Source organism: Gallinula chloropus (genome assembly GCF_964237585.1).
Source record: "Gallinula chloropus genome assembly, chromosome: 7".
NCBI classification, from domain to species: domain Eukaryota; kingdom Metazoa; phylum Chordata; class Aves; order Gruiformes; family Rallidae; genus Gallinula; species Gallinula chloropus.
Window position 1 is genome coordinate 30,016,663 of NC_140092.1, and position 15,832 is coordinate 30,032,494.

Genomic DNA, 15,832 nt, shown 5'->3' on the forward strand with positions numbered 1-15,832 from the left:
AGGCACTAACCAAACCTGAGGATGAAGTATAACACTGACAGCACACTGCTTAGATACAAGACCAACTGCATTGTCCTTCTGAAAAGCAACCCACCCAACTCTGTAACAGACTGCTATCAAAATACTTCATCAGCTCTCCTAACTTCTCAGTGAAGGGAAACCTAGCCAACTGAAGATTCTGCTTACTTCATTAATTTCACTTTACCAGGGGAAAACGAATGGAGTTTAACAGCCCTAGAGATAGGAGTTTTGCTGAAAAATACCCAGCTCCTCCATTTTATTTTTAGAAATGCACCAAAACAAACCTGGATATGCTCAAGATCATTTCAGCCTTATCTTACACTCATGGTCTGAGTTTGATCTACCCAGCAGTATTATGGCATTGGCCAGCATCTCACTTGGGAGCAGCAAGAAACACCACTGGGCTTGTTCAGCCTGGAGAAGAGAAGGCTCAGGGGGGCCTTAGAGCGGCCTGACAGCACCTGAAAGGTGGGATAAGAAACCTGGGGAAGGACTGTTCCCAAAGGCATGGAGCACTAGGGTGTGGGGTGATGGTTTTAAACTTGAAAATGGGAGATTTAGATTGGATATTAGGGAAAAGTTCTTCACTGTGAGGTGGTGGATCACTGGCACAGGTTGCCTGGAGAGGTGGTGGAGGCCCCATCCCTGGAGACATTCAAGGTCAGGCTTGATGGGGCTCTGAGCGACCTGATCTAGTGAAGGTGTCCCTGCTCACTGCAGGGGGTAGAATCACAGAATCACAGAATGGTCTGGGTTGGAAGGGACCCCAAGGATCAGAGAGCTCCAACCCCCTGCCACAGGCAGGGACACCAACCTCCAGGCCTGGAGCTACACAAGGCTGCCCAGGGCCCCATCCAACCTGGCCTTGAACACCTCCAGGGACGGGGAATCCACTACCTCTCTGGGCAGCCTGTTCCAGCACCTCACCACTCTTTCTGTAAAAAACTTCCCCCTAATATCTAATAGGGTAGGACTAGATGGTCTCTAAAGGCCCCTTCCAACCTAACACATTCTATTATTCTAAGAGCCTGTCTAAAGGAGTCCTGAACCAGAATATTCATGCAGTATCAGGGGAAGTTCTGTTTACAGCACACTTTTCTAAATATCACTGGTCATTACAACCACCAAACATCTGAACCTCAGGGCTAAAGTGTCTGGCTGATTTCACACAAATTATTTGAATGGGATCTAACAGATTTGTCTAGTACAAGGGTAAACACTCCAAAGGTTTGTCAGTTTTACCCAAGTGTTTTTAATAACAGGCAATAAAAATCTTACTAATGTGAGAACAGCCTCTGGTTACTCATATAAGGCAACCTTTGCAGCAGCTCAGGATATTGCTGTGTAATGGGTCCATTTCCTGCAAGTGCTGGACATCAAGTTAAACCTTGGCACTGGTTCAGAATAGTAGTAGCTGAAGGAAACAGATTTATTCTACAACAGAAGCCTACTCTAGAAGTACATATTTGGGTCACCTAAGATGCTGCTTCTGTTCAAGCCAGAAGTTTGCTTCTTGCTGACACAGGCTGCTCAGAACTACCAGTACTGTCGAAACACACTGCTGGCTTCTCCATGCCTCAGAGGCAAGAGAGACAATTCCCATTTCCCTGAGTGGAAGAGTGTATTAGCAAGTAGTGCTTAGGTCACCAACACACACATTCCACGCAGCGAGCAGCACAAGGTTGAGTTTTCAGACCAGCCATACAATTTTAAGTATGCTGCTGCACACAACAGCTAAAATTGATCACTTAATCAGAAGACCAGGCCATATCTAATCAAATGATTCCTGAAAGACAAGGCAAACTAGCATTCTGGTAATGCATCAGGAGAATGCAAGGAGGTTTAGAAGTTTTCATGAGGTGAGTACCTCTCCATATTTCAACATCTTTTAAGGGAAGAAAAGCCAGAGTCAAATCCAAACTCTTACTACTAGAGAACACTGACACCCTACTATCTATATGCTGTCCTTCCATTGCCTTAGCAGAACTTAAGCCAGATATAATTATTTGGGGGTTTAAAGCAAGATTTAATAAATTTGACAGCCATCTACCCTGCACTCATACCAACAGTCAAAGTTGCTCAGCTATCAGTCAGAAATGGAAAAGGCAACCCACAAGCAGAGAGACCCAGATGTGCCTATAATTAGACATTAAAGGTGCACAAGCTTTGTGAAACACAGGAATAATACCCTTTTGCTGTCACTACTGTAGCACTGAAATTCTTAATACAGTGTCTGACTGAGCATAGCATGAGTCTCAGCAATGCAGTCTCACACTAGTCAGGTTTCATTTAGAACTGTTCTTCATTAATGTCTTCTCTCCACCTAAAGATAAGGGATTCAAGTGGATCCTGAAAGATTTCACCTATATATACACAAGAAGTATCCCTAGAGAGACCAGGCTGGGAGCTTTGAAGGCAAGAAGGTTACTTTCCATGAAATGTAACTGCAGCATGCATACTTTAAAGACCACATTCCACATCTTTAACTGTAGCATATACTCTAGAAGAACCAATACCATCAATAAGTCTTTGTACCACTATTCAACTAAGCATGCAACCTTCATGCTCACTCAGTGATGGTTAAAATGGGTGCTGACCTCCCCCATCAAATCTTTCCAGAGATGGGAAGTGACTTGAAACAGCAGGAAACAAGATTTTTCCTCCCTTATAAAGTTATTCTGATAATCTCCATATGTAGAAACCCTACTCTAGTCACTGACTTCACTTAATTTAGAGGCCAAGGAAATAAGTTGCAAACAGGAATTAAACAGTTTGTTTCTAGTTCAAAACTGTTACTGTTAATGAGTGGGTAGCTTAGATATTAACACCATAGAGAAGCAGAAATGCCTTCTGCCATGACTTTTTTGGAGCACACTGCTTACTCCCTAGACCTTTTCACATTGTGTTGCTTGAGAGTAGCATTTGATATTTTCCTTCTGTGGAATTGACAGTGCATCTTAAAACACATGTAAAGTAGTAAGTGAAGTGAAATGAAGCAAAGTGTAGTCAGCAACTGGATGTTAAGCATTGTATTGAGAGCTCTTGTTACTATTGTAAAAATGCCAGTTCCAATACACACTTGAAACGTGCTTCAAAGCATGTATCCTCATTTGATTAGTGAGATACAGCCCTTAGTGCAGTGTTCTAAACTGTATCTCAACTGTCAAAACACAAAACTGGACAGATCTTGGTCATTTCAATTTGTTGTCCAAGTTTAAGCTCTATCACCCAGACATGCTAGTACTCAGCTGTTTTTCATTTAAGTTTTACTACTGTCCAGTCTTCCTATTAAAATACATTTTCCTGAGACAATGAAACATAGTGCTGTTACACCTGTCTTGCTCTGTACACTATACATTAATGATGTGTTAAGTAGAGAAGTCTCATACTACCAGTGATTTTGATCAGAATCCAGCAGTGCCAAGCTTGAAGAGGTACAGTCCATGAACTGAGACTGCTGTCAAGAGTTTCAAGCAAATAAGCACTTGTCCCTGGTTTTAGGGTCAGTTAAGAGCCACCTTCCAATGCAAAGCCCCTCAAACCTGATGAATTCTGTACTGGCTAGTGAGGCCCTCCACAGCTGGAAAGCTTTCACTACTGGTTTATTAGTCACCAAAACATGCTACTACTCCACCTACAGGCTAAGTGGCTGCTGTCAGAATTGAGAAAGCTCACCAAGAGAAGCAAGATCTAACTTCTGGATCCTTCCTCAACTCTTTAAGGAAGAAGTGTAATTTTTTGCAATCACCATATTTCCAGAGCATGGGGTTTTTTCCCCCCCTTCTTTGCCTAATTCTAATAGCAGACCACTACTTGCTACCATTAACATGGCATGTCAGTAAGCTTACTGTATACCACGCTGGGAAGAAGATTAGGAAATAAGTGTACTAACTAAACTTTTGAATGGAGGGGCCAGCTAAAGCTTCATTCTTCAATTTCAGTATCATGAAACATTGCAAAGAAAGTGTCTGATTTGAGGCTATGACAGGAGTTTGCTTCACTACAGTACATGAAACTTTACCTGCTGTACATTTCAAACTGCCCTGACACATTTGTTTACATCAGCTGGTAGTCACATCTACTCTTAAGCACAAGCAGCCATGTTAATTGCACTTGATACAAGACAACTGGATGCAGTCTATCCACACAGAAGAATGCACTGTAAAGGGAGACCTGAGTTGTAAGTGTTTATGAATATATATAAATCTATATATAATGCATTGCATTATATATCTATATATATGTAATGCAAGAAACTGGCAACCTTGTACTACATTTTGTAAGTAGCTCACTTTATCACAACCTTTCAAATATGCCTCACTCATTCAAAAAAGGAAGCACCTTGTCTACCCTGAAGAAAAGGAGAGGCACTTTTGAAAGAATTAACTGGTAAAAATCTTTATTCTGTGAATTCCTCTGTGAGCAAGGGAATTAATACAACTGCTGCTCAGGAAACCCTGGACATGGAATCAGTTGTCTGTCTGCTTCTAAGCAACAGCTCCTCTCAGCCAGACTGTTTCCATATTCAACTTCACTGTTAGAAATACCACCTAACAGCAACTCTTTCTAATGCTAAGCTAGCATATCCAGAGTTTAGCATGTGGTTACTTTAATTTCAATTTACTTCATGGCTGGGATCTCTTGGCAGGATTAATATATCATCCTACAGACCGTTTGAGGACAGTTAGTACTCTCATCAAGCTTGTAACCCAATATAAAGTCTCATCTGTCAGCTATTATAAATATTGTAACAGAAAATTATTAGCCTAATCAGTACTCACCAACACACATATTCTGAACCCCAAGACCTAATTTAATAGGTCACGTGTCCAGGAATTAAAAATTAGACTGGACAATTCTAACATTCACAAGTTTTCTCCCATCAGTCTGATCAGCAGCTCAGTTCTCAGCACAAAGTCTTTTTCTCCAGTACTAGCTACCAACATAACAGACTCAACCCTCAAGCTGGTTTTCAAATTCAGAGAGCCAAAAAGCCTAGTTCAAGTCATACTTCAAAAAGAAAATGAACGTGCCCTGAGATGTAGTGTGGGAGAGATACAAGTTGAGAAACACCCTCATGGAAATCAGCATTTGGCCTCTCTCAATACTGCCTTTATGCTTCGAGACTCAGCCAAAACCAGAGCCCATTACGTGACACTCACCTCTACTTCCACAGATTGCATTGCCAAATCACATGGTGGTTTTAGTGCCTTGGGTCTCGTCGCATACCAGTAGGTTGTGAGAGCTGCGAAGGCGCCGAATCCCATCAGCGTGTTCGTCGGGAGGGTGCGCACGTACTGCCTGACGTCCCCAAGTTCTGGCATCCGTAGGTGTCTGAACAACTCATGTGCTTGCATTGCAGTTCAGTGCAGTTGTCCCAGCGCTGGAATCTGTTGATATGAAATAAAGTTACACACAAAGATCTGTAACCCCCTTTCAACTGGCTGTTGTTGTAGGAGAGCAATGCATGCTTTGTCCTGCTAGCTTCCCACTATCAAAGTAATTTGTTCTGACACCAGGCAGGCAGTATCTTTAGACTTCTGTGCAGCAGGTAAGCAAGCAGCTACTGGCTCATCCTCTAGAAAAACAGGCGGGCCTGACAGAAGGCCATTTCTGCCAGATTTTAATATTGCTTTTAACAGACAGTGCATTTTCACAAATCTTTCACCTTTCTTTTTTTGCAGGACAGCATCTCATAAACACTAAATATTTACTTGTAGAGTAACTGTTTGAGCAGCCTTACAGCACAGCAAGTGTCGAACTGGGGTGTCGAGGAGAGGGAGGGCAGAGGTGCAAGATGTTAACTTGCCTACATTAACCCAACAGAAAGCATCCTAATCCTGTAACAGCATAGCAGGATTTCTCATCTTTAACAGACTTAAAGAAACCCGTTCTGTTCTGTGCTCCAACTGCACACAGCCAGCTCACTACAGCAAGCTGCTGGTATCTTCCCATAGCTGATATCCTCCCACAGTTCCTCTATGTTAGCAAGCTTCCTATTTCCCCTGCGATTTTCCCCTGGTTGTGGGGCAGGCCCCTGAGGCGGCCCAGGGCAGCAGCAGCAACGGAGCACAGGAAGCACACTTGATCTGTCACGTTCACGCAGAAGGAAGAGCTGAAAGGCTGCTCCCGGACACGGCTATCCCACAGCACGGACCAGCTGCAGAAACCAAAGGGAGCCTGCGGGCAGCTCGGCTGGTGCTCCGCTCCGCAGCCAAGGTCCCCCGGGACGCGTGTCACATGCCGGCCCCGCCAGCCCCTGCCCACTAGGTGAGAGGTAAGCGGCAGGCAGCCGGCTGCCCGGGGCCAATGGCGGCCCGCGCCCTGTCACCCCACCGCCCGCTGAAGGGCGCCCGGCCCTGCCCGCGCCCGGCCGGCAGCGGCGCCTGTCACAGGCTCGGCCTCCCGCCGCCACCCCCAGGGACAGCTGACAATGGCCGCTGCTGGGGGCGGGGTGTGTGTGTGGGGGGAGGGAAGCAGCAGGGCTTTCCTGCTTGCTTGAAGAACCCAGATGTGTTTATTCAGGTAATTTAGGTCCGGCCATTTCCCCGCGGACAATACAATTAAACAAAAGACCCGAAGAAGGTCAAAACGCGTGGTTAAACGGCTAGTACGTACTGCTTCAGGCTACACCGCCATCCTGCAGCGTGAGAGACTTCTGCCTGCCTGGATTTCAGGATCTGCTTCCAGTATCTGCTCCTTGATTTTAAAACCAGATTTCTATTTCCACAGGAAAGTCTCTAGTTTACAGTCTGCCTTTATCTGTACTGCTGCAACCGGTTGTTCAGCCAGGCAACAGAAGAGTTGCCTGGTTCACTCAAAAGCCTAACCAGGTTTTGGACAAGGATTTGCTACAAAGAGCAAAAAAAAGCCATAAAAAAAAGAGTTCAAAGGGCCCACGGCTTCGTATCAGTAGGACAGACTGAAGCATGGCCACGGACAGGGACAACACAAGGATTAAATCAAGGTCCATCTCTGGAAGGGTCCAGGACCCTTTGAGAGGTCCCCAGCCTGTCGGCACTGCCTGTCCTACCCCTCCTTTTCTTCACTCCTACAGCACAGCCTCCGGGCACAGGACTGCATCACCTACATAGGCAGTTCAGGGCCCTTACAGTAACGCCTTGTGGTTATTCACCCTGTGATACGCAGCAGAATATACTCAAAATCCACAACATGTTGGGCTCTAGTACTGGAAGGTAGGGGAAAATGGGAATATTAACAAGGAACTGCTTCATCTTCCCTTGGCATAAAAAAAAATTTAAAAATAATCAAGTACTGACTTAGGAGTTCGGATTCCCATGCTGCTGCTTTTTAGGCATCCATCATGGTTATTAGCACTGCAGGCATGAAAACTACCTCAGAAGTTTTCATGAGCAGTAAGAATAAAAAGTCATTTCAACAAGGGAGTCTTGGTATATAAGCTAATTTGGGGGTCCACAAAACACACCACGTCAAGAAACTAAAAGAGGAGGGGCTATAATATATGTAAGGGTTAAGAGCACACCTTAGCTCTTTCTCCCTCAAGCTCCACAATAAGCACCTTGGACTTTTAAACCTGATACTTGCTTTCCTCTCAGCATTAGTCATGATGCACACGCTGTATGATTTAGAAACGCAGTGTCATTAGTGTGTTACACTTTCAAAAGGCTGTGGTGCCTTTACAGCTAACAAGCACCAAAGTAAACACGATCATTTCATTCACATGAGTCCCACTGTAGTCAAGGAGCTGCTATGATTTCAGCCTAGATGAAGAGAGATGCGCGCCACTACTATTCCTTTCCTTGACCAGTTGTTTTAGAGGAGCCTGTAACATCAAACCTTTCTTGAGCAGTCATACTGAAAGTTATCTGTTAGGTAATATGTTTTATTGCCTAGGTTTATAATCGAGGGATGACATTTTTATTGCACATTCTGCCTCATCAGCACAAAAAACAAGCTTAGGACCAAGTTTTCTGCATGACCAAGCAACTCCTAGCTATAATACTGTCTGCTATACTTAAGATAAAGCCAGATACAAGAAAAAAATACACAATCTTAACATATGCATCCAAATGTGCCCCTATCAAGAAACAGGGCTTCAGTGCCCCCGACCTTCTTGGATACATTTCAATATATACTTGGCTCATGATCCAATCACATTAGATGCCCAAGGTCTATATCATGACCAAGAAGAGCTGTTTAGAGCCTCTAGATTGAGATACAAAGATCTTCCCAGTTGTACCAGCATCTGGCCTTCAGTCCTCTTCCTCAAGGAAGGACCCAGTTAAGTCTGCTCACTCAAGACAAGCAGAAAAGGCATGCCCTCTTAAACACAGTTCCTGCAATTGCTTCTCATCCAAACAGGATCTGGATCACAAGGAACAGGTCTCAAAACTCAGCCCCAGTGTGAGACAGGGCATGGCAAGTGACTAGAAGTCACAGCTTCAAGCCCAAAGGAAGGAGACCCAGGTAAGTACCGGTCTGAGATACTCAGGTTGCTACAGGTAGCAAAAAATTTGGAGCAGAAGAGATAACATTTGAGGTCAAAAGCACCTTCCACAATGCAAACAGCAAATCTTACTCTGTAAGGTTAGGCACCATAACAGTCAGATATTGGTAACAGGACAAAACTGCTTCAGAGATAGCTACCTATCCTGGCCACCTCCACAGAAACTGCACTTCCCAACATCCAGCCTATGAAAGCACCCCCTCTGAACTCAGAATATCAATTCAGTTAAGAAGTTCTGTATGTCTCAGACAAAGCCAGCTCTCTCTGCTCACACACAGACCCCACAACACCCAAGACTCATTCTTTACAGCACAGCCAGTATCTCAAGGCAACGACCCAAGTTGGCAGGACTCGGCCGTTCTCCGCTGCTCCTACTCTCGCTGTACAATGGGCCATTTACAGCGGGCAGCAGCCTGCCCATTGTCTATCCATAGCCAGACATCGTTCGAGTGCAACGGAAGAGAACAGGAGAGCAGCCGTCAGCTTCTGTGCTGCAAAGAAAACAACCCCAAGAGCCAATGGCCTTTCTTCCTCTCTAGCCCAATATTTAGATGAACAGCACACTACCACTGCAGTGACCTGCCACAGGGGCAGGGCCACCACATGGCCTTTTCAGAAGTAGCTGTGTTGCTTCTACAGCCTCTTGCAGGCAGGAGAAAGCTACAAGACAAGTTGCCCATCTCTTATGAGCAATACAGGCCCAAGATATTTTCAGTAGCATACGCTGGAACTGCTGCTGCAGCTCACTGCTGTCTGTGTTACAGGTTATGCTGTGTAGCTCCCACAGATCTGCTTTACTGAAGTCTTTCTCCACTCAGTCTTTGAAAGATTAAGGGTAGAATCATGTTCCAGCTCCTTTATTGATTTTAAGAGGCAATGAAACAAACAGCTTTGGCTATTAACAAGAGAAATCCTTTTGTTCTAATGAAATATATAATCCTAATCTCAGAGTGCATTAACAATCAGCTTAAATTTGAGCCAGTCCAACCTGTCCCAGATACATGCTCCCACACCCCTCTTTGTGCTGGCCAGGCACTCATCTTGGTTGTGCAGCCACACCAGAGAGGCAACAGAGCAAACACCATTTTCCTGGGTTGGTTCTGATGCTAGTTCTCAGCTAGATCAGCTCTGGCCTGCACGCTGGGATTAGCTTCCAGAAGGAAACAAGACAGCACAGCTGGGAAAAGGACAGACTGCTGTAATACTACACCTTAAGCATGTAACTCCAAACACCGCATGCAAGACCTCCAGGCAATGCCTCCCTGTCAAGGCAGTATCGTGACTGAGGTCTTGCAAGAACCTGTGACAAAGGCAAACTGCAACCAGCAAGGAAGCCACAACCACCCTCAAGTTACATCAAAGGAGCATAAGCAGAATGAGAATCTACCTCTGAAGGAGAATCCTCAGTTTAAGCCCCGTATTACATGAATGTGACAGAAAGATGCCTCCTGTGGTGCAGCCTGTCATGTATGGCATGACAGCCTCTCCTTTTAGCAAAAAAGGACTTCCCTGAACAAGCTGAGTGCTGCTGAACTGTCTAATCCACTACTCTGCCCACCCTCGTCCCTCCCCTTCAAGAAACAACCCAAACATCTCACCTTACCCAGAAACACCTAGATTGCCCAGCCAGGCTTCAGAGCCATAAATGCTCCTGCTGAAGTGGTAACCAACAAAGTCCCTTTCCTGCAACACCAGAGGTAAGAACTAAAGAGCTGTTAGGGAGAAACCCATCCCATGCACAGAGAAGCACCAGCAAGTCCTTAATATTCATCCCCCTACCTCCAACCCAGCTACAGCCAACCCCCAGTCTGGCTCTGAGCAAGCACAGGGCACTTCAGGTTGCCTCTGATGGTTCAGTTTCTGCTCCTGCATTTGGGATGCGGCAGGACCAGAGGGAAGCAGCCTGGAAGCTGACTTCAGCCCCACCAGTTGGGCTATGGTGACATACTTCACAAGCTGTAGCTGAAGTTAAGACTCTTCCTGCAGCCTTTAAGGACCACTACATCTGATACTGATGTGTCAAGGCTCTGTCCCCAGCTAGCAGGAAAGTCACAGCCCTGTCTGTCCTCAGACTTTTGGCTGCAATCCTCTTGCAATCAAATAGAACAACACCTGGATTCTTGCCTCTTAATGAAGTCCAACAAGTAATCTGAGTGCACACCAATGAGGTCACTGGAGTTTATTCAAGTTCAGGAGCTGAACCACATGACAAGAACCTGCTCAGTGCCTTTTGTGCAATTACAGTCCTCCAGCAGCACTTGGTAACCCCGCATAGTAAGGAAAACCAATACTTCCCACTAAAACCTGTAAGACAGCGATTGATTTAAGTTTCCTTTGATCCATGCCTATGCACACACAACACACATCACTAGACAATCCTACAGAAGATACTTATAAATATATATTTTGCAGCTTACATTGCTACTCATTAGAACTGCATCCATACATTCCAATTTGCAAGTATGTAGGGGTACTACTCTTTAAATTAACCTCAATTCAAATACAGTTTAGAGGGGGAGAAAAACAAGAATTGCACTACAGGAGGAGACTGCTACAAGTGAACATTTTTCTTGTGGCATTAACAGCTTGAGTAGATCATACCAACTTATTCATTCTACTCCTCCCAGGAAAGGGCTACTATTAAGAAAGCCCAGTATGCAACATCAAGTCAACACATGCTTCAAGCGCTCACCTGAGACTCTACAAGAATGAGTTTCTTCCTCATACTTCTATCACCTGAAGTCTAGCAGAAAGCAACCTGGGTCAGGCACACTAAGCTACACTGCGTCATACTAGAGTGTTTACTTTCATGAGGTTTAAAAAAACCACACACCCAAAAAGTAGAACCCTAAACACTACGAGACTGGACAGATCATTAAGTACTTTCAGGAAGCAACTGGTTCACTGAGTGACCTAACAGCAGCATCACAAGAAAGAGTAAGTCAAGCCAAGCAATCTCTTGACCTTAGGTATTAAGGTATCCCTGTATTTCCTCATATTGATAGGAATCATTGTCCTCTAGCTTTCCTAGGAAACTAACCAGGCAGTCAATGCAGCCCAACTGCAGAGGCCAAGTTGCAAAACAAGGCGCACTCAGTATCCCACTAAAAAGCTTAGGAGCTCTGGGTTTAAGAACAGCAATTCCCACAAAAAGCCAGGAGCCTTTTCTGCAGGCATGACATGCACTTCTGAAAGCCTTAAGCAACAAAAACCATTTTTCCTCTAAATCTCTGTAAAACCCATGCAAGCTGTTTTCAGTCAGTGTTGGACAAGCTACCAATACTACTAAGGCTCAAATCCTAACCAAAAGGAGTATTTGTCTATCATATCCTACTCATTGTAGGTAAATAACCCCCACAAGGGAGAGCAGAAGTGTTACTGGGTATCCTTGTTTCCAGAATTCAGGCAGGGTGAGCTGAATGAGGTACCAGCCCCCCCATCTACAGCCAGGGTTCAGTCTAACACCTGTAAAGGTCAGTGCTGTGCAGCAGCGCTTCCTTGAGCTGCACGGCATTGTGAACGCCCACGCAACACCATGTACCAACAAACAAACCATCTTCTCTTTTTGTGAGGGTTTTGGGGGTGTTGCTGATGGTTATATTTAAGTTACATTAAAATATTATACCTGAACTTGTAATTTAGCACAGCAGGGAAGGACGTGGCAGGCAGTCCACTGATTGGATTACCAGAAACCAGATTTATCAAGTAATGTGTCCCTTTGGGCCAGAATTTCTCCTGCTGCATAAGAGTTTCATGCCACTAGCCTTTTTAAGTACCTATTTCAATTGGCTGTATTACCAAGACTTAGTAAAACAACCTACAGAAGCCTATTGCTATCTTCTATTGCTCATGTTAGTCAAAGCATTGCTTTCTTGGAGGGGAAAGAGAGAAGAAACCACTTGATATTCTTCCGCACTAGAGATCAGGACAGAGATGGCATAACCCACCTCTCTTGCAAAAAGAAATCCCATGCAGGATTAGTTTCTAGTGGAACAATGAGCTGGATAACCAGCTACAAAGACCTTAAGAAACAGGAGAGTCACTTACCCAGATAAGTATTTCTAAGTTCTTTCCCTCCATTTTGAATTACTGGGTTTGTTTTTCGATACCAACCTTGTACTTGCCCTTGAAGCAAAAAGGCTACTTGGGGTTTGCCTCTCAAAAACAGAAGACTTACTTCCAGCCTCACGTGGGGTGATTTGTAGTTGTAAAATAGCATCTAGCAAATTTAGAAGCTGCCTTTCAGATTCATTATAATCATGCACTCCTCAAAATAGGCTAAGGCCATTCACTTGAGACCTTGAATTGAGTATGCCACACACAACGGCTACTTGTAATTACAAGCTTTACATTGACCCCATCGGTTGTCCTCAGACACTTCCATATTCCAATACAAGCAAGCCAGGTATTCTCAGACTTTAAACAATCAGGCAGTACCAGCACGCTTCCATGAGGAACTCTGGATATCAGTTCTCACATTAATACTACTATTGTTGCATGAGGAAAAGTATTTTCCAGTGAACTCAGTATCTTCTTACACTCGGGATGTCTAGATCCAAGAAATTTGAGCCAAATCTCTTGAGCTGAGAAATCTCACCTTGTGAGTTTGAGAGCACGTTCCAAAGCAGGGAGATGAATACAGCCACTCTTGAACAGGCTCAGGAGATCGCATGGTAAAGCAGCGTGGGTGAAAAAAACCAGTCTGCTCCCACCACATGGAATAGCTCTGTGGTCCAGGTACAGATATAGAACAATAGGGTTTCAACAGCAGTTTCTCTAGATGCCATTCCTGCCTACCACAGGACCTGACCATCGTATCTCAGACTCTAAGCCAAGCAGAGCACACGTTTGGATGGGTCACTAGGGTGCCTGCAATGCCCCAGACAGCTCACGGACGTGCCCTTTAGAATTTCAGGGGGCTTCGAGTGTTGCAACTCCTGTTCAACAGGAACAACACATATATATACGCAACCTAGAACAAAAGCATCGTGCAAGCAGACTGAACCTCCGCACCACAGCACTGCCAGCCCTACCTAACAGCCGAGAGGAGGCCTGCAAAGTCAAAGTCACCCAACCTTCCATTTTAGGCCAGTCTGCCGTGCGCTGCGTTTCCACAGGCGCTCTCGGGAGCTTAAAAATAATCTTCAAAAAAGCTGCTACAAGTACATGCCGCACTCGCGCCCGTGAGAGCGGCTTGCTTGGAGACGGGACCCAGCAATCAAGCGTTAACCCACCCCCGTCCTCCCCGGTTAGCAGGCAGCGCTGAGCCCCCCAGCCCGCCGCCTGGCTCAGCGGCCGGCCAGCGCAGGGGCTCGCTCGCTGCTCCGGGAGCGGGACCGGCTGGGGAGACCACCCCGCGGCCCGAGTTGTTTACCCCAGGCCGGTCCGGGAATGAAGGCACCTCCGGAGCCAGAACAATGCCCTGCCGACCGGAGCTGCCGCAGCGCCGAGGGGAGGCCTGAGGACGCCGGCTGCGCTCTCCCGAAGGCTTTTGTGCCGAGGGGAAGCCGAGCCCCTTCTTCTCGGGGACGCTGACCCCACCGCGGGGCGAAGGGGAAACACCGCAGCCCCGGAGGCAGCCCGAAGGCAACGGCGGCAGGACGGCCCCGCCAGCACCCGCCGCCCCGCACCGCCAACCGCCCGGCAACCGCGGATGACAGCGGCCCCGCGGCGAAGGGCCAGGCGGCGGCGGCGGCGGCGGCTCCGGCAGGCCCCGGCAGAGCCAGCCTGCCTCAGCGGCGGACGGGCAGGTTGCGGCCGGCGCGTCCCTGACAGCGCCCGGCCCCGCGCCGGCGACAGCGCCGCCCGCCCCTCATCGCGGCCGAACCCACGGCCTCGGCCCTCGACCCCCAGCGAGGGCAGCAGCACCCCCGAGCCCCGCTCACCTACCGGCGGCTGCGGCGGCAACAACGACCACGGCTATGCCCGGCTCCCCCGGCGCCGCCCTATTTAAGCCGAGCACGGCGGGAGCGGCGTGTGCGTGTGGCGGGCCCGCCTCCTCCTCCGCCCTCCCGCAGCCCGCGCCATCCGGCGGCCGCTAAGGCCGCGGCCCGCCTGGGCCCGCCCCAGCGCTGCCCCTGCCCCCGGGACAGCGGCCCGGCTCCGGCGCTCGCTCCGCGGTCTGCCGCGCCTCCGCGGCATCGCTCGGCTGTTCCGGGCTGCCGACGGCACAGTAATTCGTACGTAAGCCCCGGTGAGGGCGGCGGGGATTCTGTACGCGCGGGCAGAGATGAGGGGGGAGGCAGAGGGGACGTGAGGAGAGCGCGGGCGCCGCAGCCTCTGCGCCTCGGGAACCCGAGACGGCGGCTTAGGGAAGACGCTTTCCTTAGGGAAGACACCTGCAGCTGGTATGAGCAGGCGGAGGGACGCGTGTTTCAGTATGAAGGCGTCAGAAGAGGACGATGACCTTGTTGCCATCCGGCGAGTCATCTGTTCGTTGCCACTGAGCTGGGCAGTGGGTTGGAGGCACCCGTGGTAAGGCAGCGGGCCGAGCCCATGACCTCAGACACTTAGATGAGCTGCCTTTGGTTTGGCTGAGTGCTTCCTCGCTCCCTGCCACCTGCAAATCATCAACCCATATCCCAAAAGTCCCACTGTGCTGCACACTCTGCATTGCCATAGTTTTTCCTGTGTCCCATGGGTTATTTTAAGGGGGTAGGGGCGTGCGTGTTCGTGTGTCCATACGCATCCGTATATGAATATATATGTGCAATATTTTGTAGGTTAGTGGAGGTACTTTTATGTTATGTAAAGGTAACCACTGTTTTGTGACGCTCCACTTTATACAGGAGTATGCTAGGCATAGGACTGCCAGCAAAACTGAGTTTTTAAAGAAGAAACAAGCCTGTATTCACTTTGTAGCGCAAAGGAGGAAGGCACTTGTGAAGCTGCTGGTAGTCCCCCCTTAACTGCGCTGGGGTTCACACTGTGGAGGGGCTCAGAGATGCAAAATCGATTCCTTTCTCAGGAAAGGAAGCGGAAGCACGTAATCCAGGGGTGCATCTGACTGACTGCAGCTGCTCATGGCCGTGGAGTCCCTAGTGCCACTAAAGCTTTGTCCCAATAAAACCCCAAATGAAGCACAGGCAGCACGGGTATCAGCTGCTCTGGCATGGCTGGGCTCTACTGGTTTGTTCCTATTGCACCACACTTCGTGCTCATGTAGACAGAGTCAAGTGATTTTTTGACTTGCAGCCAGGGTTTTGGATAAAGAAACTAAGTGATGTAGAAAGACACCATCTCAAGCACTGGTGACCTCGTGTTTTGTCCTGAATGCATCAAGGTTCCACCTGCCAACCACCTAAACTCACGATTTTGTCCACT

General features: G+C 47.4%; 1 protein-coding gene across 1 annotated transcript in view; it reads right to left on the reverse strand.

Annotated features, from left to right (window-relative positions):
- The window catches only part of ACSL1 (acyl-CoA synthetase long chain family member 1), a 40,587-nt gene extending 26,139 nt beyond the window's left edge, over positions 1 to 14,448 (reverse strand). The window contains exons 1-2 of the mRNA XM_084266765.1: positions 14,399 to 14,448; positions 5,184 to 5,411 (exon numbers count right to left, since the gene is read on the reverse strand). Coding sequence (XP_084122891.1) covers positions 5,184 to 5,378 — 195 coding nt within the window. The 5' untranslated portion in view covers positions 5,379 to 5,411; positions 14,399 to 14,448. The remainder of the gene's footprint in view (positions 1 to 5,183; positions 5,412 to 14,398) is intronic.
- Between the last annotated feature and the right edge of the window lie 1,384 nt (positions 14,449 to 15,832).